The sequence below is a fragment of the Corvus moneduloides genome, chromosome 8 (assembly GCF_009650955.1).
Source record: "Corvus moneduloides isolate bCorMon1 chromosome 8, bCorMon1.pri, whole genome shotgun sequence".
In the NCBI taxonomy this organism is placed as follows: Eukaryota; Metazoa; Chordata; class Aves; order Passeriformes; family Corvidae; genus Corvus; species Corvus moneduloides.
Genome location: NC_045483.1, coordinates 7,645,723 through 7,671,264, shown reverse-complemented (window position 1 = coordinate 7,671,264; position 25,542 = coordinate 7,645,723). Strand labels below are relative to the sequence as shown.

General features: G+C 36.7%; 1 protein-coding gene across 5 annotated transcripts in view; it reads left to right on the top strand.

Annotated features, from left to right (window-relative positions):
- Positions 1-25,542, top strand: part of ATRNL1 (attractin like 1) — a 442,356-nt gene that overhangs the window by 40,337 nt on the left and 376,477 nt on the right. For all 5 annotated transcript variants that reach the window (XR_004241537.1, XM_032116252.1, XM_032116251.1 and 2 more), the window contains exons 3-7: positions 1,104-1,217; positions 1,660-1,788; positions 4,904-5,112; positions 14,357-14,531; positions 15,679-15,766. Coding sequence is in view for 4 of the 5 variants with exons in the window: in XM_032116252.1 (XP_031972143.1) it covers positions 1,104-1,217; positions 1,660-1,788; positions 4,904-5,112; positions 14,357-14,531; positions 15,679-15,766 (715 nt within the window). In the remaining variant the exon portion in view is untranslated. The remainder of the gene's footprint in view (positions 1-1,103; positions 1,218-1,659; positions 1,789-4,903; positions 5,113-14,356; positions 14,532-15,678; positions 15,767-25,542) is intronic.

Genomic DNA, 25,542 nt, shown 5'->3' with positions numbered 1-25,542 from the left:
CAGGTAGTTTGCAAAATCATTTAAAATGAAGCTTTGATATCTAGATGGCAAGCCTGAATATGTTTCTGACCTATCTAGACTTCTCTTTTTACTCAGTCTAGCTCAGGAATATTTGCACTGCACTGCTCTGTGCTAAAGTGGAAACACGCCTCAGGACTGCAGGCAAACTCTGCTTTGAAGCTGTTCCCCACCCCATTCCTCCTGTTCTCAGGAGATGGCAGAGTAGCCAGGGTAGCTGGAGGAATCAATGTGCTGCACAGTCTGGGGAGGAGTAAAGCAACCCAGGAGCACCGTGCAAAATGTCAGCACACAAGGAAGTCACATATGAGTATAATATTCAGCCTTAAAACATGAACAAAGAGCTCTCTCCAAAGGATCTGTCACAAAACCCCACGTTTTCCAAACTGACAAGTTGCACTCAAGCCTGTCAGTAGTGAGGAGAACTAAAAGAAAATAATCATTATATTTCATGGAATGTGTATATATATATGTATATAATGATAATATATATATAATCATATATATAAAATTCTGTGATATATAAAAATTCCCCTTTCAGAAAGTTTACAGATCCATTTGGACCTCAGCTAACAACTGGTGACATTTCCCACTTGTGGGCAGAGGGGGGGAAGCAGGCACTTGCACTAATATTGGTTGCAATTTCAGATTTGTGTTTTAAGATTTTTATTTTTAATAATTAGTGTAATACTGGAAAGAGGATGTATAGGTGATTTTATCTTGAAAGATTCTTTAAAGTTCATAGTCCTGATACTGTAAAGTAAAGCTAGTGTATTAATATGAGATATTTTAGTTGCTCTAAAGTTGTGGTTCTGAACACTGATAAAATCTGGTGATTTTAAGTATCTTATTAACTTTAGGGATTATTAGTCTTGGACAGAATATGTTATTTTAAAATTTTCTAAGATAAAGGGAAACATTTTCTTGCCCTGGCTTTTGTTATTTCACACTTTGAAATGTTTAGTTACTACTCAAAATCTTTTAATACAGTTATGTTGGCATGATCAATTCTACTGTGAGTTCTTTATCTTATGAGCTCAGTAATTCTGTAAATAATGTTGTACATCAATGTTCTTTTTTTCCAGCCCAAATGCGATACTAAGATTAAGATTTAATCACTTTGCCACAGAATGTAGTTGGGACCATATGTATGTATACGATGGAGATTCAATATATGCACCTTTAATAGCTGTATTTAGGTGAGTGTATTAATTAATCTTTCAATCCAAGTAGTCATGTATGGACATTTTTGGTTATTGGGGGGAAAAAAGTAACAGAGGCTTTAATATGTTAACTGCTTGCTTTCTTATCTTACTATTGTGGGAACATGTATGTAAAGTTTTATTAGAATGCATTCCTAAACATTGGAGTTTTGGTTAGATAATCATAGCATAAATCCATTATTTGGATACTTACTGCTGACATTGCATGGAATGTTAATGCTTATACACAGGCATTTTCCTGGAAACCCCTGCCTGACCTTGCAGAGACATGGACAAGTTTTATACACATTTTATGACTTGTTTTTTAAAAAGAAGTTTTTTAATTATAAGTTATCTTTTTAAACTCTCTCTTTCCTTTTTTTCCCCCCCAATTATGCCAAAGATTGCTTAAAAACATGTTTCTCCTTCTCTTTTCCAGTGGTCTGATAGTCCCTGAAGTGCGTGGAAATGAAACTGTTCCTGAAGTGGTTACTACATCTGGCTATGCATTGCTGCACTTTTTCAGTGATGCTGCTTATAACCTAACGGGATTTAACATTTTTTATTCGTGAGTATTTTTGTACTAAGTAATTACCTTTGTTTTTTTCATAGCATAAGAATCATACTTAGTGATAAGTGTCTAAAACCAGGGGCCTGGGCTTATAATAAATTATTAAGGTGTGAGTTAGGGCAAAAAACGCCTAGAGTATGGATTTTTTGAGTGAAGTCACATGGCCATTCCCAGAGTATGTTTTTCCTATGCCATATGGAACTAGAATGTATCCTCTCCAGTGTTTATCCAACACATATACTTGTCATATGGACTAGAAGGGAGATTATATCTTCTGTCATATAAATTCCCTTCTCTAGGGAATCATCTAGGATCATCTGTTGCTTGATTTTTCTTGCTGAATGTACTGTGGCTTTTGAAACCTTGCCGGCAATTCCACTTGGATTTTTGTGCCAGTCACACAATTTAATTGTTTAATTCAATTTCTTTTCTTCTTCTTGGGTATTTCCCCTCCTATTTTCCATCTCAGTCTGCACTCTGCCTTCATAAATCTTACCTGCCCTGTCTTTTAGTTCCTCTGATGGCAAAGTCTAATCTGATATAACCATGATTGCTTTTGTCCAGCCTCCTGTTCTGTGTCAGCATCTCTAAATACGCATCCAGCAGACCTGAGCCTTTTCCTTTTTATATGCACCAGTTTGCAACTTCTGTCTCATTTGGGATGTGCATGTGACACAATGCAACATCTCTTCATACTGGATGCCTTGGCTCAAGAGGGAATTGCTTGGTCCTTTTGGACCTGTTTCTTCATGTGACAGTTTTTCCATGGTAGGAGATATGCTTGTTTCTTTCTCTCAATCCCTTCAGATTCTGAAATACCAGTTATTGGGGTGTGGTGGCCAGCACTGCATTTCTTATGTGGAAGTACATGTAATATTTTTGTCATATTCTTTATTAGTTTAAAATTCGTGTTTCTGACCATAGCTCTGCTCTTGGCACAGTACTTCTTAAATTGTCTGTGGGAAGATTATTGCTGTAATTTGCAGCAGATTGCCCACCTTTGACCAGATAATAAATAGCTATTCAAGGTTTGGGAAACCTCACTGTATACATTGCATTGGAAATGGCAGCCTAGAAGACTGGGTATTTTTAATTTTTGTCAGTGGACATCAGTAAACTGCAATCACCTGGCAGACTTTCTATTGTAATTACATAAATTTTTCAGTTATCCCTGAAGCTTTTATTATGCTTTTTTTATTTGTCTTGGGAGCAAATGGCAATATGACTTGGCATTCTTAAGAAATGAGTGTATGTGCATTCTTTCTTTACTTGGTAATGTGGTGTATGGTAATGTAATGTATCATTACCTAATTTTTTTCGTAGATTTAAAATAAATGAAAAAACTTGCCAGTGTTTAATTCCGTTACATGTATAACTCATGAAATTCGATGTACTCTGTTCTTCTGTGTCTTTTATTGCAATGGATAGTTAAAATTTTTTTTTAAATGAACCAACTGTAACAGTTTTTATGATAAAGAAGTGCCTACAATTACTTTTTATGGCTGCATTAACTTTGCTTCTGTCACTGGTCTATTACACTCTGCTTCTGTTACCCTCTTCCTTGTTTTTCAACTTCATCTTGATGGACTGCTTGTATTCCTTTATTTTGGGGAAGACAGAAACACAAAATCTGTGACTAAAGTGCCATTCCAGTAGCAAACAACTGTAATTACTCCAGAACAGTCTGAGTATATTTTCTGTTCCTTGGAGTCAGGCAACTTGGCTTCCAATTCTACTGATTCAATTCTTCTCATTTTCTTTGAATCCTTAATGAACCAGTTGGAGTGAGAAATGGTTTACTTTCAAACTAGTATCTCCTTATGGAAAAACTTAACTGTTCACCTTCCTGCAGAACACTCTCCCTGTGAGGTTGGGGGAGGGGTTCCTCACAGAGGTAGCATACAGCTGTTAATGCCATCAATGGAATTAATGCCATAACACCAGACAAAACCCTCAGGAGATTTGCAGGTCAGATGTGGAGTTTCCTATTTTAGCAGGGTAACAGAATCAGTCCTTTGAGATGTGAGTCTCTAGAAGACAAAAATGTGTCTCCTGACTGTCTTACCACAACATCTTGTCAAAGGCCAGCCTTGAACAATTCTTTGCTAACTTTTAACAGTCCTTTCTTCATTCAGTAAGAGCAAGGAAGACTGTGAAGAGTATCCATCTCTCACATCTACAAGGAATGGTCTGTATTATCATTAGAGGCTTTTAGAAACACTTTATTCTGAGTTTCAACCCAACCCTTTGCTGTAAGTCATCAAAAAAAGTTTCAAATCCTATTTGGACTTCATCAGGGACTTACTGCCTGAGTTCATGGAAACTCTTGGACCCACATACTTCCATGGCCTGCATCTCCCCTAATCTCCAAGGAGTTGCCTGCATTTCTGGAATCACTTTGCTTAATTTTGCATTCCAGTTGCCTGTGATCTCAGTGTTTGGTGGGGTGTATCACAGAAATGCTCACTCCCATAGCAGTCACAGACTTATTTCAGCCTAAGCTCTCCTGTTTTTTCATCTTGGACTGCAGAGTTAAGGTGGCTCTTTTATTAAGGATTCAAAGCATGAAGTGCTGCCTGTAAGTAGTTTCAGAATGTTAGCCATCTTGTATTTTTCCTTACTTGTTTTTCCCTCTTTTATTCTCCCCAGATGTTAGGCATACTGTTTATGGCATGGACCAAAGCTACTCAGGAAAAGTCTTTCATTGTATGCCTGTGGTGGAGAGTTTAATCTCAGTTACTTCCAGTGTGATTGTTTCTAGAGATAACAAACATTTGAAGGGACTGAGTGCTTATACTGGAATGTAGGAGAAAAGTAGGTGGTGATCTCTTTTCAGCAGGGCCCGTCCTTCTGCTTAATGTCAATACTTGTTGCAGTGCAAGGTATTTGTGATCTTGAGTGCATCACAGACTTTGTATGTAAGACTGGATGAACACCTTTGAGCTCATTTGCCTTGTAAAATCATCATTAAACTTGTGTTTTATCAGTACATGGAAATTCTTCAGGGTAAAACATACTTTAACAAATACTGCTGGAGTACTGTCAGATGAAACCACTGTCATCAGCTCATGGATCATCATTTCTCTTAACTTACATACTTATTTTTTTCCAGAATTAACTCTTGCCCTAACAACTGCTCAGAACATGGCAAGTGCACAACCAGTCTGTCTGTACCGAGCCGGGTGTACTGTGAGTGTGACAAGTACTGGAAAGGAGAGGCCTGTGATATTCCATATTGTAAAGCCAACTGTGGGAGTCCAGATCATGGCTACTGTGACCTGACAGGAGAGAAGCTCTGTGTTTGCAATGACAGCTGGCAAGGTAAGCTTTTCTTAGTTTAGTGTCTAGGTAATTTGATTTTCTTCCCCCACTCCTTTTAATGTCACATCATTGAATTGGATTGTTAGTGTTTCTTGCAGTAAGTATCCACTGTCTGGTTTTTGTTGTATTACTTGTATCAGCCTCTCAATGAAAAAGGAAGATGAACTGCTTTGTTGTAATGGTACAAGGGTGTCTGTGTGGACTAATGGATGTACTGTAAGCACGTGCTGCACTTTTACTCTCCGTACCATAAATCATTGCTTCTCATTTATAAATGAGAAAAAGATAAATTATTTAAGATCCTAAATGTTTAATTCACTTACTATAATTATGCTAAATGCTTGTGGATTTTTGTTTTTATCGTTTACCACTTCTGTTACAAGTCTCAATTGGCTTAGCTTGCTATGCATAGAAATTGCCATTCTTCTCTTAACAGAAATGTTAAAATCCCTCCAGATTACTTAGCTGATATGCCCTCTTCCCATGACTTCCTGCCTCTGTTCTGTTTTATTGCTGTTTCTTTTGGCATGTCAAAGGAAATGACTTTTTAACTCCTATTAGCTGTCAGACCTATTACTCCACAGTCATGATGAGATTTAATACATTTCTCGTCTTAATAATTAATGAGTTGTTCATTAAAAGGCAGTCAGTGCACCCACAGAAGGGAAGTGTTTTAGCAATATGGTCACTGAATGGAAATAGTGTAGACTTATTACAGAGTCTTTTAAAACCTTCCAGGACTGCAGTGCACAAAAAGATCCTGAAGGCTTAATCTCTGTCTAGAAGCTGTGAATAGAATTTGCAGCAAGGATATTACCCTTTTATTTGTGCATGGATTCCTTGCAATGTCAGATTGCTGAGTACAAAAAGGGGAAATGTCACAAATCTTTGGAAGTGCTTTTTAGGCTATTCCTTCAGGTACGGTGCTATAAACTTAATTAGAAGTTTTGAGCACAAAATAAATGAAAAAATCTGACTTCCACTGCTAGTACCTTCCTTTCACCTAGCATTTCTGTACATACCAGATTCTCACTTTTTCCTACAGAGCATAGGATGCTATAATTTGCTTCATTGTTCCTTGGATTTTCACTGAACCTGCATAGATTTAAATTATTATTTTTTAAATTTTGTCACAGCTGAGCTGGCTTGGATGCATAATTGTTTTCCCTTACTAAATACCAAACTTTCCTTAAGCTCTCTGGGAGACTACTTTCTTCTCTGTTCTGTTTCTTGATTTGTTTATACCTAAATTCTCTGTAGTTTCTACACTGATAGTATCTTCTGTGTAGTTTATTTTCAATGCTGGAATCATAAATTTTTCTCTTGCTGTCTGACAAGTTTTTCTTGTGTTTTGTAATTCAAACCAAGTGGCCGGAGGGTCTTGATCTGTATCCTTCAGGAGAGAATTTCATGTTTCATTTTTTATTACTATTTTCCTTTTATCTTTTTTTGAGTAACTTTAGTGCCTGTATCAAAAAAAAAAAAAAATCATTGAACTGCATTGATTTGGATGTATAATAGTTAGAACCCATGATTCAGAACATAAATCCCAGAATTTCCTATTTTACTTCATGGAGTTTTTGTTTTACAAGGCTGACATCTTGTGGTTATTGTTGAAGGAGCAGCTCCGAAGAACACATTTAAAACAAGTATTCTCAGAAAAGAGAACACTTTTGGGTATTCTTTGAGATGGAATAACTTTTTTCTGTAAAAAGCAGGCTCCTCTCATTATTAGATATGTCTTGTGGAATGTAATACAAGGATCTTGTAGATACTTGCAGCTGGCTGCTAGTTGTACCAATATAGAATAAAGTTTCAATAAAATCTTTTAGACTTTGAAGGCAAATAATTGACATAATTTTTATTTTTAACATACATTATATTTCACAAAACATGCACTAGTTAAATGTATTGGTTTTTTAAAATGAAAGTATTTTTTAATAATGCTAGTAAGCTTAAATATTTCTGAGGTGGTTGGTGTCATGTAACAACAAAATTTAGTATTTATACAAAATCTGATTAATTTAAAATATTTACCCAACATAAGGGAGGCTGAACTTTTCACTAAGGAGTATTTTCTTTGTGAGTTCTGTACCATATTACACTGTCCCATTCCTGGCTAATCTGTCTTGATATTATCTAACAGAATGTGTCAATGCTGGCTGATAAAATGCCATGGATGTAATTCAGGGAGGAAAAAAATATGCCTTCAAACTGCTGACTTGCTATCTTTCTTTTTGCTAGGCACATGTAAAAGAGAAATGGGGACTTGGCTGAGACCAAAGTGGTGGCTTGTGCACAATTTGACCTATTCAAGAATGTTATAGAAAGATGCTTTTGCTGAATGTGGTTTCACAGCCAGAAGATTCTCTTTGATACCAGGAACACCGTGTCTTGGATTGTTTCGGACTGTAAAGGAGCAGAGAGATTTCCAAACAGTTAAAAACTTCTGAGACAGGTGAAAAAAATCAGGATGACTGGAAGGATAGGAAACAGTTCCACATTTTTAAGAGGGTTAAGTGGACTATCTTTGAAAGTGCTGAAAACATTGCTAACTACTGGGTGTAGACAGGGCAAAAAAAGGGTTGAACTCTCTTGAATTTAAGAGAAACTTTATTGATACTTTGGTCATTGAACATCAGCTCTGCAAGCAAAAGGGGAACCTATTAGGGAGGAATTACAGGGTTTGTTTAAATTATTCCATAAGAGGATCAGTAGGGCACCTTCAAAGCAAATCTGATCCTTCATGTTTATTGTGTTTTGGATTGCATTGTGAGATGGTTTGCAAACAGAGGAAATACATTCTTTTTAGGAGTAACTATACCAAAAGATGGGCTCTAGGGTCGCACATAATGCACACCAGCCACAAACAGGCATTCAGCCCTAATCCAAAGTTAAAACACCAATAAAATTGCTGGAACATGTATAGTTAGTTGGTTCTCCCTACAGATCTGCTCCTAGCAGGCAGAGATGTAGCAGAAGACCAGATTCTGAAGTTAAACTAATTAACTTCGAAATAAGTCCATTAGCAATTCAGGCAGCTTGAATTTTATAACATCTCTCTAGGGACAAATGAGCCTTTATGTAAGGAGAAGAGTAAACAATGAAAGTATAAAAGGAGTGACTACTGCAGTGTAAAATCAGTGTTTTGCTTGCTTGGTACTGTGGCATTTATTGTAACAGTGTCTTGAGTATGGCCAGAACAACTCTGTCAATGAGTGTCTATGCTCAACTTAGGTTATCCTGAAAGGACTCACTGGAGTTGGGTTCGTTCCCGCTGCTTCAGTGGAAGGCTTTGATGTCAAACTCTCTTGTTTGGCCTGCCTTATTCCTCAGTGTTGAGATTTGGCAAAGCTGTACTCTGTGGTGCTGGTTTATTGAAACTGACGGAGAAGGTTTGAGATGAGGCTCAGGCAGCAGCAGTTGAAATGCAGCTCTAGAAAGAGCTTGTGCCAAATGCCTAGAGGTCTGAAATCTGAGATTTTGGCCTGTTGTGCCTGGATGTTCTTGAACAGAAAGCACACAAGTCTGTGTCTCCAGCGATGAGGACCTGTGATGTAACATTTGCTTTGGACAGACCTGTCTGTGAAAGGAAAAAGCAAATAGAAGCAGGTTTCTTATAACTGTTCTGCCCTGTGATAATGCCCTCTTTGTCTCAGTTTTACTTTTCAGGTAATCTCCCGCCCAAGTATCAATTCAGAAAGGAGAAACTGGAGTTTTACAATCTGGGAAATATACTCTTAAATATATGTGCATTTATACTGTATATGCACATAAAGACACATACTCAAGGAATCCTTTCCTCCCCCAATTTTAAGTTAAGATCCAATTTCTGCATTCCGTATTTGTAGATTTTTAAATGTTGATCATAGAAATGACAGTTGTCTAAGAAAAGTTTACATCTGTAGAACTGGTAGGAAGGAACTGTCTTGTAATGAATGGTTATTTCATATATACTGGAAATGTTCTTCAGATTTATCTTCAGCTGGAATTAACAATTTGGCAAGCATCCTTGGAGGACTCTGCAATTTGTAAACAAAATATAGCTATCATAATTAGAAATCTAGTGTCTAAAAACTGTGAGAAAAATCAAGTGTCCTTATTGGAAGAGGAAGAACATCACAGGTAAATGAAAAGCCAGCTTCAGTTTTAAATACCTTTATGGTGCCATTTGACAATTAGTGAAATCAAGTTTAGCGGAATTTATTTGATGTGTTTCACTAAATGGCTGCATTAAAGGGGTTGATAATGCTCTGTAGGTCTAATTAGGATGAGATTTAGGAAGGGAGTCCCTTGCTATTTGTGAGTTTTAATGAGAAATATCCATTTAAAGTGAATCTGTGATCTTCTTAGTATTTATTTAAAGTGCATACACTTAAATGTAGTAACATAGAACATGCAAACACTTGATTAAAATAATGATCCGAAGCAATGCTCTGTCCTGCATACAAGAAGGAGATCGTGCTGATTTCCCTACTAAGGTAAGATACTAAATCTAGTTTATTATCTGTAGCACCTTCATTTAAGATTAGGAAGAAAGTGATTCATGGAGCTCAAAACCTGTTAGCTTCATTTCAACACTTTGTAGAGTTCTAAACCGTAAATGGAGGAAAGAAATAATTAAGCATATATTGTGATTAATAACAAAACAGTTGAAATCTGAATTTATCAATGTAGTTCATATGAAGATAATCTGTAAGAAAATTGACATGAAAATGCAATATATTTTACCTGAACCTCAGCATTTGATGACAGGAAATCACTGAAACTGAAGAGTGCAGTGCATATATAAGGAAATCGTAAGGGGAACTCAGCTGCTTCATCATGAAATGTGAGTGGGTGTGCTGAACAACTATGGGAAGATATCAGTGCTCCTTAAAGGCTGATCTTGGGACTGATATTATTACATAATTTTTATAATCTACCTTATAACGTTGCTAATGAAGTCTGGTAATGCAAAGGTGGAAGCTACTTTAAATAGGAAGGAGAACCAGAATATCCTGCAAAAAAGTAATGTGTAGGATGTAATTACTTCAGTATAAATTGTAAATTAATACATTTAGAGACTAAGAGTATTAACAATTTATTTTATAATCTTGAATTGAAATGTGGAAAGGGAGAAAACTTGCTTGTCTATCTCAATTAGAACATGAACTAATTAACATTATTAATTTTATATACTCTGCAAACTCTGAAGTGCCAAGTGCATTGGTAGGATGATCAGTCACAGAAACTCCAGTTAAATATATGAAAGCATTAGTAGAATGCTTCATGTTTTGTTACTACAGTTTTATGAATACAAATAGACACAGACTCAGGGGGAGAATCATTAGGACGGTCAGGGCTGTGGAAGGCACTAACAGAGCATGGTTTGTTTAAATGAGTAAAATCAAGGCTGGGAGGGAAGAGTGTTGCTGTTTATAAACATTTGTGGGGCATATAGACAGACCAGGTCTTTAAGTACAACACTGGTAGAAGAAAAATTGGGATAAACTGGCCATCAGTACATCATTTGGGAATTGGAAGGAGGCTTTTGTCTTAGAGCTGTGAAGTTTTTGAGAAGAGATACTGGAGCTTGGTACTTTGCTGCCATTAGCATGGAGTCTCAAAATCTCTAGTCCAATGGGTGTTGTCAGTTACAGCTGATCTGAAAAGTTCTTGTTTCTTTTAGAGAGTGAGAAAAAAAACCTGTTTTTGTTTAAGGTGACAAATCTCATGCAGTGTCAACCAGACACTGTACTTGTTCTTGTCACGAAGGACTAGGAAAGCTTTCCCTGCAATATGCTTCTGGTAAACACTGCTGTGACATCTGGCCTTACTCTTCTGAACCAGCCTTGTTGATCTTGAGTGTGGGATCTGGAGCTGAGCAGTTCAAGGGTGCTGTGGAGCAGTACCCACCCACGGCAGGCAGTGCAGCCCTTCTGGCTCCCCTGCTCAGACTGACCCTGCACATTCCCCACGTCCAGATCGCCCTTGGATGATCCATTCTTCCTGCCTGAGTAACAGCACCCGGGTGGCATTTCAAGAACTGTATCAGCTTGTGTGCATTAGGATTTCTGTGTCTTTCCTGAGGAGCCTGAGTCCTGGCACAGCTTGCTGCCCTGCTGCTTTAGCTGGTACTTCACCAGGATCTCTCTGCCTGCTATTTGAGTCTCATTTGCAGCAAGACTATTTGCAGGGTAGGAGAAGTAATTACATCCAGTATGGATGTTGCAGAGCTGTGCAGGGGCAGTGCAGTGATACAGGTGTACACCTACTGTTAGAAGGAATTAGTGAACCATTCCAGCACAACTGATCTGACTATAGGACTGGTTTCAACCACTGAGTTGCGGTGGTTGAAAAATCGTGTTAAAGTAATAATTCTCAACTCAAATGATCAGACAAACAAAACCAGAATAAACAACAAATACTTTAAAAATCGCTTTGAGTAGATTGTATGAAGAGCACTGTGAAATTTATATTCAACACATCAGTACTTCTGTTTTTTCTCCTGTGATCCCAAAGGAAAAGATTTGGTTTGAAGACAGTAGATGATGTTCAGTCATTAGGTGGAAATTGATCTTATGACTTAAACTACTGGAACAGATTGTTACTTTGACTTTTCATGAAACTCCTCAATAAATAGAAATTAGATTCTTTCTCTTGTGTGATGGGAATAAATCACTTTTTTAAACCTATAGAATTTTTTCCTACCTTAGAGGATAATGTAATTGACTTCCAGTTCAGGTTTATAAAGTTGTTTGCTGTTTTTAAAACCTTCCCTTCCCCCTCCCCCCCCCCGTGGATTGACCGACACTTTAGGAAGATAAGAAAGAAATTCAATTTTAAATGAATGGAGAAAAATCATATTTGCATAAAACATAAGAAAACATATTTTTCATTATCTTTGTTCTGCAGCTGTAGTGCTCTTTGTTGCACAGAAGGCACATATTTAGTGAATGTGATGTTTCTGAAGAGAATATGTATTTTTTCTGAAATAATGGTATATGTATTCAAGTAGGAAAATCTATACATGATATTTATAGAAGTCCTGCATTTACCTTGCTTTTATAAAGTAATAGCCATACAAAAGAATTTGCTTTTTAAATGATGTTTTGGTAGAGGCCAGTATTATTCGACTGTTTTGCATTTTTGCAGCTGTATATTCAATATTTGTACCGATTGATACATAACGTGGCACGGCGTTGCCCGTGGCAGCGGGGTTGGAGCTGAATGATCTTTAAGGCTCCCTCCAACCCGAGGCTTTCTATGACTCTATGACACACGTGGCATTTCTGCTTTCTCTCTCACCTTTCTTGTCATTCCGTTTTGACAAGCACGGAGGCTGCAAGAGGGTTGTCTGTGTCATTCTTTCCATCACTGATCTGGTTAAGATTTTTGCGTTCTTGACTTAGTATTAGGCGGTTTTCCCGCGTTGATCCTACTGCAGTCGGTGCCAGGTAGCTCGGTCTGGGTGTGCCGCAGGAATTCCGGCTTTGCTCGCCACTCGCCACCAGGGGTCACTGCTGGCCGCGGCATCCCAGTGCCCGAAGGCTCGCGATGACGGCGGCGGAGATGCGGCTTCTCTTTCTGACCTGCAGGCGCCGTTTCCATAATTTTAAGCCCTTCCCTGATCGAAGAATTCTTAATCAATTGTTTATTTTAAAGCCCTTTTATATTCAAATTAAGGGTTTCCTCCAGTGATCTACCAAATAATGATTTTGCTGAGGTTACAACTCTATTACAGTATCAATTATTAATGCTTAAGAAATAATATTCTGAATTGTTCATACTCTCATTAGACCTCATTCAAATACCATTAATCTTTTCTGAGTAGAAGGTATAATGAACTATGGGAATTGAGTGTCTCCATCGTTTAGTGAATGGAAGGTAATTTGGATACAAGTGGCCATCATTCTTCTGTAGTGTACTAGGAGAAGCTGACAGCTGGTTATGTACAGTTTGGATGCCTGGTTGTTGTGTATGGGAAGTAACTGTAGCAAGTTGCCCCCAAAATGACAATAAACATTGGAAAAACATGATCTCCCTGCGCTCCCATTCCCCCAAGATAATGTTTTAAAATTATTATAAACTTGATGTACATTACTTATTTAGCTTAGTAAGCTTCAGCAGCTCTGTCTTCTAACATTATGTCTGGTCTCTCTTGACACATGTAAATCTCTGTATCCAGAGCATCCTTTGCCAGGGGAGTATCCTTGCTAAAGAGATCTGATACTTTTTTGCATGAAGAACTGTCTCCTCTTGTTTGCTTTGTACATGGCTTCTTCAAGCTGTGTTTCATAAACCTCAGCTCTTTATATTCCGAGAGGCTGTGGACTCTTTATATCCACCCTCTCTTTATCACTTATTTTACAGACATTTATCATTCACTTCCAAGTTTTCTTTTTTCCAAGTGCAAAAGTCACCAGTTCAAAGGAATTCAGTGGTTTCTGTAATTGGAACATCCTTATTACTCTCCTGTAAACAGTCTCCAGTACTAATCTCTTCTTTTTCAGTAGGGCGCAGTTTTCTAAGGTTACAAAACCCACAGATTTATGCAGTGGGATAACGGTATTCTCTTTTCTGACATGATTCCTTATTTTGACTATTGCTGAGTGGTGATGTAATATTGTTATGAGCTATCCTGAGATGATCTTAAAATGTACCTTACTTAGTTTTCAGTTTAACTGTGTTGAATTTTGTGTATTGTTTTATTCAGTCACATATGTATATATATTCAGGTTTTAAATGAGATCTAGAGCATAAATAGATGATGAAGAGATCACGTTTTTGTTATTACAGAACAAATAAAAAAATACATTTTTCTGTTTGTGATTGTAATAGTCTTAGAAGTAAAAAAATTATACATTTTTACTGGCTTTTCCTTATCTGACAAAAAAATAATATCTAGTTGTGTTTTGTCCAGAGGTAACATAAAGTGCTAAAAGTTTTAGACCTAATGACAGGTCATTTAAAAATGTGATGCTTTGTGCCTTTCTGTCAATTTGTGACTCATACAGTCTGTTTTCTGAGAAGAATGCAGAAATGAATTATTATTTGAGCTAATCCAATGCTTTCAATTAGACTGCCATCCCCTGTTGTCAATTTTTTCATTGAGCATCTGTTAAACATAAAAGTGTACACCATATTTTATCAGAATGAGCAATCCTGACATCAGTAATTAAGCCTCCCCTGTTTCTGCTTTACTGGCTTTAACGTCCCCATCTAACAGATTGTACAAATTGCACATTTGTTTACAAAACAGGTCCAGATTGTTCTTTGAACGTCCCTTCCACGGAGTCTTACTGGGTTCTGCCCAACGTGAAGCCCTTCAGCCCCTCTGTGGGCCGTGCTTCCCACAAAGCCATCCTACATGGGAAGTTTATGTGGGTGATTGGTGGATACACCTTTAACTACAGTTCCTTCCAAATGGTGTTGAAGTAAGTGATTTCTCCGTTGTCACATCCTTTCTGATGGGGCTTAGGGAAGACAGGTCCTACCAGGGAGGGAGCTTCCATCTTCTAATTTAGCTGAAAGGTTTATATCTCTTTTAGATTTTTTATTAATGGTCTTATTTTGTGCTTGTAATTTTCTTATGATTATAGAAAGTGAAAATATGGGCAATTTCAAACTGTATGTGATATTAATATGTACTTCAGTTTTGCAAAAACCTGCAAAACATAAGGAGGTTTGTGGTGAAATTCACTGCTGATGTATCCACACAGTACATTTTGAAAGCCATGTGTATTATTGATGTTAATTTATGAATACAGGGGACTTGTATTTAGGGCTTGCACTTTGCCTGCTGGTGCCATGCCAGTAAGGGTCAGGCAGGTCACCTGTATTCCACTTTTTTGTACTTGTGGCAGTTTGTGTGTGTGTGTATTTGACCACCTATTGAAAACGAAGTTGAAGCAGCTGTAAATAGTACCTGGGTTGATTTGGGTGGTAATTTTATATGTAGAGACCCTAAATGTGGCAAATGCAAGTGTTAGGATATATTTATTAGCATATTATTAGCATGTTTACTTCTCCTGTTGTTTTCTACCTGTTGCTTTCTTCCACGTGTTTGCAATCATCCAAACAAATCCCGTCATCTTCTGGATTTTTCTACCTTTGTTGTTTATTTTTTTACCTCTCTTATCTAATGGTGTGTGTTGATTAATTAATTAAAATATAATGGAAATTAAAATCAACCATGTAGTTAAGAATGTGCCCAACAGTAAATCTTCAAAGTAGTGCAAAAGCATGTGGCATGAGCAGTGTAGTGGGGTGCGGTTCTTTACATGGCTGATAACAGATCAAGTCTTGTGATTTTTGTTAATTACTCCTATTTTCTGAGATTTTTGATGAGTCCCTTAAAGAGCTGCTCCTATTTTGCTTGAGGAATGTTTAGTGCATTATCACAAGTTAGTGCACTGTTGCAATAGTTCAAAGTAACGGCAGTGAAGTGATTGCTGCTAACAAATTCCCATGTCAGATAAACAGGGACTGATCAAGTTTGCCGAACAGGAGTTAGTTTGAACGTACAAGCCCCTCTATTTCCTCTGCAGGTTGAAAATGTTTCCTTTTCTATTTCTCCTCTAGCTACAATTTGGAAAGCAGTATATGGAATGTAGTACCTGTATCCAAAGGGCCGCTCCAGAGATATGGACACACTCTTGCTTTGTATCAGGTTTGGACTCTTCAGTGTTCTGTGTAATGAATTGCTTTGTGTGTGCTGTTAGTGATCTTAAAATGAGTCACCATGAACAGAGACTTTTGAGGATAATTTAATTTCTAAGTATTTTGTATTAATGTTTTCTTCAGTACTTAGGTGTTCTGCATGGTTTTTGGAACAGAGATTATGCAATAGTTCTCAGTCACTTTGCTGACCAGAAACCTTCCGAGCTAAACCCGCCAATAAAAGGCAGGGGTGTGTGTGAGATAAAACTGGGGCTGTGGGCAGTGCTCTTGCTCACCAGGCACCATTCCCACGGGTTGAACCCTGCAGGCAGAGCCAAGTAGCAGACTTGGGTCCTTTGGCAGGCCCATGGCAAGTGATGGCCCAAGTCTGGAAACTGTTCAGGGAATCCAGCCAAGAGCACAAGGAGTCAGGACTGGAGAGAAGGCTCCAACATATGCCTGAGGGATCTATCGGTGAGACAAGCTACAGAGGATGACAGACTTGTTAACTGTGACAGAGAAATACAGAATTTGTATCGCAAATTTTCATTTGTTTGCATAAAGCAACCCCAGCAGGGAAGGACAAAAAGGATTGTATCAAGTCAGACCAGTGTTCATCTCACCTGGTAACACCTCTTGAATAATGGGTAACAGTGAATGCCTAGGGAAGAATATAAGATAAAATGACAGGAACTTACAGAAGCTTCCTCAGAATACTGTCCTACTTTGCAGCTGGGATTTCCTAAAATAGGATGGTATTTTTGTGGAAAAATATGAATCCATGTTATTTATTTATTTTTATTTTTTCAATTTTTGGACCATATATTTATGTTAACATTGACATCATCCTGTGCCCAAGAATTCCAGAATATTTTTTAAGAAATAAAACCTTTTCAGAAACTGGTATAGTTGGTTTAATTTTGATAATCCCCACTTCTTAGTCTCCATTTATTTTCTCATACTACTCATGATTTTCTGTAAGGCCATCACATCCTCTACCATTTCTTTTTCACACTGAAAATGCTTTGTATTTTTAATAATCCTCTATAAGGAAGATATTTCATACCTTGGATAACATTGTGCCATTGCCTTTACTTCTTCTAATTCTGTTATATCCCTTCTGAGAAAGGAGGAATCACAGTCTATAGTATGTTCTTACCTCAGAGATTGATGTCACTGGGAATTAAGGGTCTAATTTGTTCCTATTAATTCTTTAGGGTATTTTAGCTTTTTTGAAAATCTGCTCTTAGCTTTGAATTGGTGTTTTCCCAGAACTGTTACAACCTCAAGATCTCATTCTAGGCAATTCAAAATCCATCCCGATATGCTCAGACTTTAAATTGTTTTTTACGCAGAAGCGTCTTTTCATCCTTATACGTGTGAACATTTATTTACCTTTTCATTTTTTCTTGTATTGCACATGCAGTATTAGGAGATTGTTCTGCAATTACTTGCTTTTGACCATTGTCTCAGCTATTTTGATTGACATAGTATGGTCAAAAGGTATTGCTGTTTTTCCACTCATCCCTCTGCCAGCTTGTTTTTTAGTGTATTGAATAAGCAAATCCCAGTTGAAGATGCCTGTAGGACACCACTAATGAATGACCTTTGTTCATTTAAGAAGTGACTATGTTTTTCCCCCCAAACTTTACTTTTTAGACTTAATTAGCCTTGTGTTAACTGCTTTCCTTGTTCCAGAACATCTTAGTTCCTTTAGGGCATGAGGAATATTATCAAGCATCTTTTGGAAATTTCAGGTAAATGTATCATCTGGACCTTTAATTTCTTCAGAAATAGCCAATGCTTTATTTGCAAGATATAACTTCTCTTTTCAAAGATTCACAGAATTTTTCTTCATCTGTTTGTCTGTTTCACTCACTGAATTCTGTCCTTTCTGCCTCTCCCTTATCAGTCTTTTGGTATGAACACATTTTTAAGCAGGAATTTACATACTACAGAGAGGGGTGAACTGTTTAATTCCTTCAGAACTGATTCCAGGGACTTTGCCAGGTTTGGTTTTTTTTTTCTATTATAACTTTCTGTTTTTAATTTTTGCTATGGAAATACCTGTAAAGTCTACCATGGAAAACCCATGTGGGAAAGTTAACCTCATTTTATTGTTATGGCTTTCACTTCTCAGAATACTCCTTCAGGTACTTTGTTGGCACTGCAAAGTATCTAGTTAGATGTATTGCTAATGCATTTGAAAAATGATGTATTAGTACTTTAAATTTTGTAGGTATCTCATTTAGGTGTTTCATGGCTTGCCTTTGTGTGTGTCTCTGTTTTAATCTGCTGGAGTTTCTGATCCTTTGTTTTGAACTCTACTTTTTCTTCTAAGTCTCCATTATCCTTCTGTTAAGTTAAATTTTATTTATTTTGTTATTTGGGATGGGAAGTTTTGGTTTTCTTTTTAAATAGGAAGTGTTCGTGCATTCTGAGCAAAATGTCTTACAATGCCTTAGAATGTCTTCATGTTTTCACTAAAGATTTTACGCTTGTAGTTGTACATTTTAGTTTCTTTTTATGTTTGGTCTTTTTTTATATAGTGAGTGCTTCCTGAAAGTTCAGAGGAATTGAAGGCATGGGCTGGTACTTTGTTTTGTCTTGTTTTCCTGGCATCTGTTGTTCTTACAGAGATGTTGCATCTGTGTGTGGCATGGTGAATATTGTAGAGATGTTTTCAGTAGTAATATAAACTAGATTTTGTGCATGCCCTAACATCAACTCAGGGCTTTCCTCCTGTCAGTTCCCTGATTCATTATTAATGTATTACCTGTTCTTTAAAAGGTCAGATCTTTTTGACCAGTATGTTTGATTATTACAGTTCTTGTAGAATGTGGACTTTTTAGTCAAGAAGAATTTGAATAATGTATCATTTAGCAGTTCAGAATAAAGGCTTAGATATAATTTAACATTTTTATTCGATGGTGTTAATATTTTCTTGAGACATTCCAGACTAAAGAGTAACCGCTTTAGAAATGCTTTCACCAGCAAATATTAAATGTGGTAGACCTGTGTTAATTCAGACATCTCTTTGGATCTCAGTGAAGAAGTACAACTCATGCTAATAATAATGAAAGCTGCAAGTAAAGGTATAGTGAAGAAGCTGTGGCTGTTGTTGAAGACATATGTTAGTTAGCAATTAGGATTCAATAATAATGAATTTATGTGAAATAATTAACTACTATGCTGCTTGTACTAGTGATTATGTCAAATGTCAAAACTTACATGGGACAAAATGAGCTGATATCCAAGGCAAATAAATTTCAAGGGGAAAAAGTACATCCTTCTGCAATGAGTTCTTACATTAACTTGTTAGGATAAAGTTCTGATATTTTTCCTTTCATATCTTCAGTCTCTTGAAAAAAACCAGAAAAAAGAATTAAGAGTGAAGAGCAGTAGAACATAGTACCTAGAGATGGCAGCTTCGAGCTGTGTTTTCAGCTCTGTCCTAGTAATTATGTAATGTTTCCTTTATGGTTGAGAGAGAAAAAATATCCACAGAGAAGAAATTAGATTAAGTTTCTGATGTGAGCTCCTGAGATTTTAAAGCCTAGTGCTAGGCTGGAGTGAGAGCGCAGAGCCAGCGCTGCCCGATTGTGGTGCAAGGTAAATTGCAGCTGTGTGACTAACTCTGTGGCGAATGAAGTAAGTTACTGTGCCCATTTCCCTCAGAAAGCTTCTTTAGTAAGAACTGAAGTACTGTTCTTCTTTATTCTGAAGAAAAAAAGATCAGAAGACTCCCACTGATGTATAGTTATAACAAATGCTTAAGACATTTTATGTATTTGTAGAGGAGAGAGTATAAAAGAGCACTTGCTTTAAGACCAACTAAACTGTTGGGTACTGTTACCTTCAGTGCTTCCTCGGGCTGGTTATTGGAAAGGTGCTGTCTATCTCTGTTAGCAAGTGGTTCTACTGCATCTTAGAAATTGTATGTAGCTCCTGGCACCTTGATACTGAAAATATCAATATCCTTTGAAATAATTTACATATGAAGTAGGCTTACAAAGAAACTGAAAGAAATGACTTGTGAGGATTTTAGAGTAGGTACATACAGCTTGGAAAAACAGTCACTAGGGAGAGAGTTAAAGAGTTAATTGTAAGTACTAGGTCCCTGGAATTAAGGAGAAAGGCAGTTGCTTGCAAGGTGTATATGTGGTCAGTGCTGGCACTTTACTCAGTCAGTTTTTGGTAGTATCACTAAAATTGGTTGAATTTGGCCTCGTAATTGAACTGTTGCTGCTGGTCCCAAGGCAGTGGAAGGATGGCTGTGCTTTGAAGTTTTTTCCTTTGAGATTGGCAATAGAAATGAAACAGGCAAGCTGATGTAGTAGTAACCATAAAGATATTTTACAGTATACAGACTGTTTTATACACAGTCAAATTTAATTTAACTCATTTGAGTTTTATGAATGTTACTTCCACTTTTAAAACATTATTAAAAAAGGATAATTGTTTTGATTCCTTTCAAAAATTAATTGGTATTGATGTTGAGTCTGTATATATCTTCTGGTATTTTTATTAGACTCATCAAAAGCTAGCGTTAACAAAGCAAAAAAGAGTCAAAACTTTTCCTACTTCAATATGAACACGATAAAATCTTTCACCAGTTGGTTTATTGCTATTCTTTTATTGCCTAGTTTAGTTGGCTGTTGGAGAATAATTTGAATAGCACTAGGAATGTAAAAGTATTTTCTGACTATTCTATTAGCAGCTATTAGTAGGTTGTACCAACAATTTCTGTAGGTTTATTGTTCTGTGACATTGAATTATATCTTATGCACAACTTGCTCTCTAAGTCTGATTTGCAGACCTCAAAAGTGTGAGGAGTAGGTGAGATGAGCTGCCATACACATTTTGCATGTAGTCTGGAGAAAAGCCTATTCAGAGGTCCCTTCAATTAAGTGGCCCTAATTCATCAAGAGATCAGTTCTTTATGTAGAAGTGTAATATATTTCATTCCTTGTTTCAATGTTATATTCCAATTGGTTTGAAAGTGAAGTCCAAGTAAGGTCACCTTAATTAATACCTTTAACTAAACCTAGCAGCCATTGGAAAACTGCAAATAATGAAGAAATAAAGTGACAGCACTCTTTAGGTTGACCTCCTGACATACAATGTGGTGCAGTATTGTCTTGACCTTGAATTTGCTCCTATTGGGAACTTAAGTTAAAATGTTCCTCTCGTGTGACTTATTTGGGTTCTTATTCAGAGAGAATATAGTCCCACAGTAAGCTAAGAATTAATAAGTCAGGCTTCAGGAAGAAGAGTTAAATAGACTGCTTTCCAGTCTGTCAGACCTGGTCTAATGGGAGGATTACTGGATCAAGTAGAAATGTAATTATTTTTAAGTTTTGATATAACACAGAAAATGTTCTTGATACTGTTAACCATATTAAAGGAGATAACACTTTGGGAAACGGAAGAGGGGGTATTAGACAGTCCTAAACCAGGTGACAAATGTTGAATGCAAAACCAGGCTTGTGGTGGATGAGTTACTGCCAGATGACATTTTGAGAGACTTATATTTTGCTTGGAAAAAAAAATTGAGAATTTCTTTAATGACATACAGATTTGACTAAACTTTCTGAAAATTCAGGTAAAAGTATGGAGAACAAAAATCCTAATAAATGTTAAAGTCCTGTTAGTTTATATAAAGTTAATTTCTATACCAGTGTGTTGATACAGTCTAGGGGAGAAAGAATATTGATGATCTTGTTTCAAGAAAATAGAGAATGACTGTTCATGTAGTTTGTGAGTAGCATTTCTTTGTCCAATTCTTCAAGAACAGTTTAGATTTATATAAGAATTAAGGCAGAAAACTCATTTCTGAGTGATAAACTTGTCTGTGTAGCCATGATATATTTAAGAAACACAAAATGAAAAATTATGTGATTATTTTAATGTGATTAACTTCCTGCCAATTCATTAGAAAGGGATTATAAATTACCCCTTTGTTGCCGTTTTTTTCCCACTTTTTTTAGTGGTGTCTACGAGATAAGATTCTTTTGGAATGCAGGGAGGATTTGCATAAGAGTGTGTCATTCCAAGGTACAGCCTGAGCAGCTAAGTATTGTTCCTTTAGGAAAAAAGAAAAATTGTAAAGCCTAAGGAATAAAAATATGATAAGTTTTAGAAGTCTTGAATTACTGTATTTATATCAAATATAAAATCAATATTAACACTGAGATAAGGTGTAGGGAAAAGAACATGTCCAAGGTCAATGAAACAAATTATTTTGGCTGTCTGTTTGTTCAGGAATCAATTTGAAGTGTGTAGAAGGGTTACTCTGGTCTGGTGTACAGTCTGTTGGTTGGGACTTGACAAGTGGGTGCTCCTGGTCTTTTGGTGATCTTTTAAAATATCCTCCTTGAGCTGTTTCATTTTTCCTCACAGGAAAATGCTCCTCTGTCAAAGGCCTTTGAGCAACCTATTCCAGTCTTGACCATTCTCAATGAAAAAAAAGAGAAATGTTTATTCTTATATTTAAATTGAATTTCTTGTAATCCACATTATGCCCATCATGTCTGGTTTCTTTGCTGGATTACCTTGGGAAGAATTTAGCTCCCTCTCTTTCAGCTTCTCCCACCAGGCATTTAATTTCATTAAAATTACTTGGTTATTTAACAAACATCTTCTCCAAAGATGATAATGGTATTAATAAGATGAAGAAATTAAGGGGAATTTTACTGCTGTAAACTGTATTGATCCTTCCAACATTCAAATTGTGACAGTTTACTTTTTCCTCCTATATTTGAGTTATTCTCTTGGTCTTATTTTGTCCAGTCAAAAATGTGTATGTCAATCATTACTCTGTAGGAGAAATCCTAGATCAAATGAATGTTTTCTTCTTCTCTTGAAAAATGTGATTTAACTGTTTTATTCAAATCCTGGGTTTGGTCTTATCATTCCTGCCTTCTGCTGTCATCCTCTCTGTCCAATATGCACACTCAAATATTTACAGATCATATACCTTTTGTCATCTTTCTTTATCATTATCGTTCATCAAAACTTCCCACTGAAGTAGTTTTTTCAGGGAAAAAATGCAATCTGAGAAAATGGAAACATTTATTGAAAAGTTTTGGTTCCATTGAAGCAAACAGAAGCTGCACTGGCTGTTTTGTTGGCTTGGACTTGAACACCTGCCAGGAAACCAACTGATGGGATCTGTAGGTGGGAACGTCATGATTGAGCGAGCTGTCGACCTGCTCTGTTTACAGGAAGAAATTTCTCCTTTTGCTGGAATTCCCCTACTGAGCAGGAACTAATTCTGAAGTTTAATAAACAGTGCACTTTTCTACACTTCAATGTGCATATAGTAATATTTACGTGAAATTTTGATTTAAAAACCTCAAGGTCTTTCAAGGTTCCTTAACTTCTTAGATAATGTTATTTATACCATGCAATATATCTAGTATATTAGGTTAAGGTTAATTTATTGAGTAAATGCTCAACTTTACTATCTCACATTGTGATTGAAGGTGTTGCTTTTGGTACCTGCTATCAAAACTTTAAAATAGGAATGTGTTGGAGGCCTTGTATCTTTTTGGTGCTTTTCTGCCTGTTTTGTTATCTCCTCCGTGGAAATGTCTGCCTCTTGGCCTTCTCTCTTCTCTAGACTGAGGAATAGAGTTTTAAGATCTTTCATCTGGGCCAGATTGTTCACACTTTTTTTGGACTAATTTCACAAAGACTCTCAATTTTATGTTTTTAGTTGCCTTTAAAAAAATACTTTATTTTATTTTGCAACCCTGTTTGCTTGGCTTTCTTATAAACAAATATCTACTATGCTTAATTCAGGTAAAGGTCAGCAGTGTTTGTGTACTAGCACACTTTAAACACTGTATCTTGTGTATTGTGTCTGCCAGAAAGCCTCACCTTTAGCATATACCTTGATTTGTATTTAGTATGCAAGTAATTTCTAAAGGTGGTATAATTTTATAAGGGGGGGGGGTCCTTCTTTTCTATCACAATATTAATGCTGCTTAGGACCATCTGTACTCATATGATGCCTACAATCCCTTCCTGATTAGGATTTCCAAATAAATGTCTATCTTTATGTGCTCAGGATGTTGGGTTTTGCCCTGTAAAAGTATGCATGTAACAGTTTTTAATTTCAATTCTGTATTTCTTCTACTCGCTTTGGTCTCTCAGCCTGTTTTTCTCTGTGTTCAGCTGATCATCACTTAGAGTGTTTTTAAAGTGTTTTTCACCAGCACTAGGAGGTTCTTAATCTCAGAAATAGCCCTTAGCAAAGCTTAGTTAAATCTGTTTTTGTGGCTGATAAAGCAGTTGTCATGACCTTCTTGTCTTTTTCTCTGTGAATATTTTTGTACACAGGATCTGCTGTGTCACCCAAAAATTGCTCCTCACGGAAGTGTTCTTTTATCTGAACTTTGAATCATTTAAGCAGAACTGTGAGGAGGACTTTCCTACTGTCAGCTGTCTGAGAAATCATTTCAAAGTTCATGCAGATCTTTAGGTCACTTTTTTTTTTTTTTTTAAATTGTCTTTCCTCAGCGTCAGAAATATTTTTTTTCAAATACTGTTGTACAGCCCCTGCAGCTCCCTAATTAGCTCTCTATGCCATAGTCAGTAATCAGCATTTGAAAATTGCTTGTTTACAATTTTAGTGATGCTGATTTGACTTTGGAGATCTATGTGGTATTGTAAGGAATGAGCCATATAGGATCCTTTAAAGAAGAATATTTGTTCAAGCCATTCCTGTGGATCAGTGCACGTCCTTCTTCAGTTTTTGTGGGTCTTTACCAAGCTTTTTGAAATGTTTTATCTCCTAGGAAAAAAATGGGTTCAGATACATATCTCCCTAATCCTACTACAAATTCCTTCTGTGAACATCTTTTGCTCTAACAGCATAGCACAGAGTATCCCTGTATTCATTTTCTCTGTCTTGTTTCTTCTCTTCTTTGCCTCTGTTTCCTGAGTTCTTTTACTCAGAGTTCGGATTGAAATGTAGGAGATGCCAGGCTTTTCTTTGGACTTTGATTTTTTATATTTTTGGGTTTTTTTATGTCTTATCTATATTTCAGCTGCACAGAGTGTGCCTCTAAGTTGACAAGGTGAAAACGGCCCCTGAGTTCTAACTTCCAAGATCTTTTAAAGCCCAGTCTATCCAATTATGGAATGCCAACTGATTTATTTTTACTTATAATCCAATAACTAAACATTCATGTTCCTCACTGCGGGTTTTTTGAACCACTACCAGAACAATACCTGAACACCCAGATTTGTGAAGAAGAAGGAGGAAAGAAGAAGAACTAATCCACACCCCAAATCCTTCATCTTGTTACATATATCCCAGAAACCTAAATTTTCTATATCTCTACATATTCCACCCAGTGATGTAAGCTTAATTACACAGCAACAACCTCAGTGTTATCACACAATTTGGGAAGCCTTTCCCAAGGCCTCAGGTCAAATGCAGTGTGCTTTTGAGGATCATTGTCTGTCAGCACTGAAAGGCTGAAATTCTCTGAACCCAGGGTTCCAACATCCCTGCATAGGAATGATTTAAAGTCCAAGTCAAGAAATGTTTTCCTGCCTCAAATGAAAAAAATAGTTGAAAATTTTGCAGAAATTTCAAGGGTACTGTTGAAGACATGTTGGACAGTTTGGTCAATCATTTGCTGACTAATCTCTCTGAGTAATGAGGAGTCTTTTACTGTTCTGGCCTCTGTTTCTTACCATCAACCACAGGTGTATGGGACAGCATTATAACCTTCTAAAGCCTTTGTTTTGCTGGACTGAAAAGACTTGTCA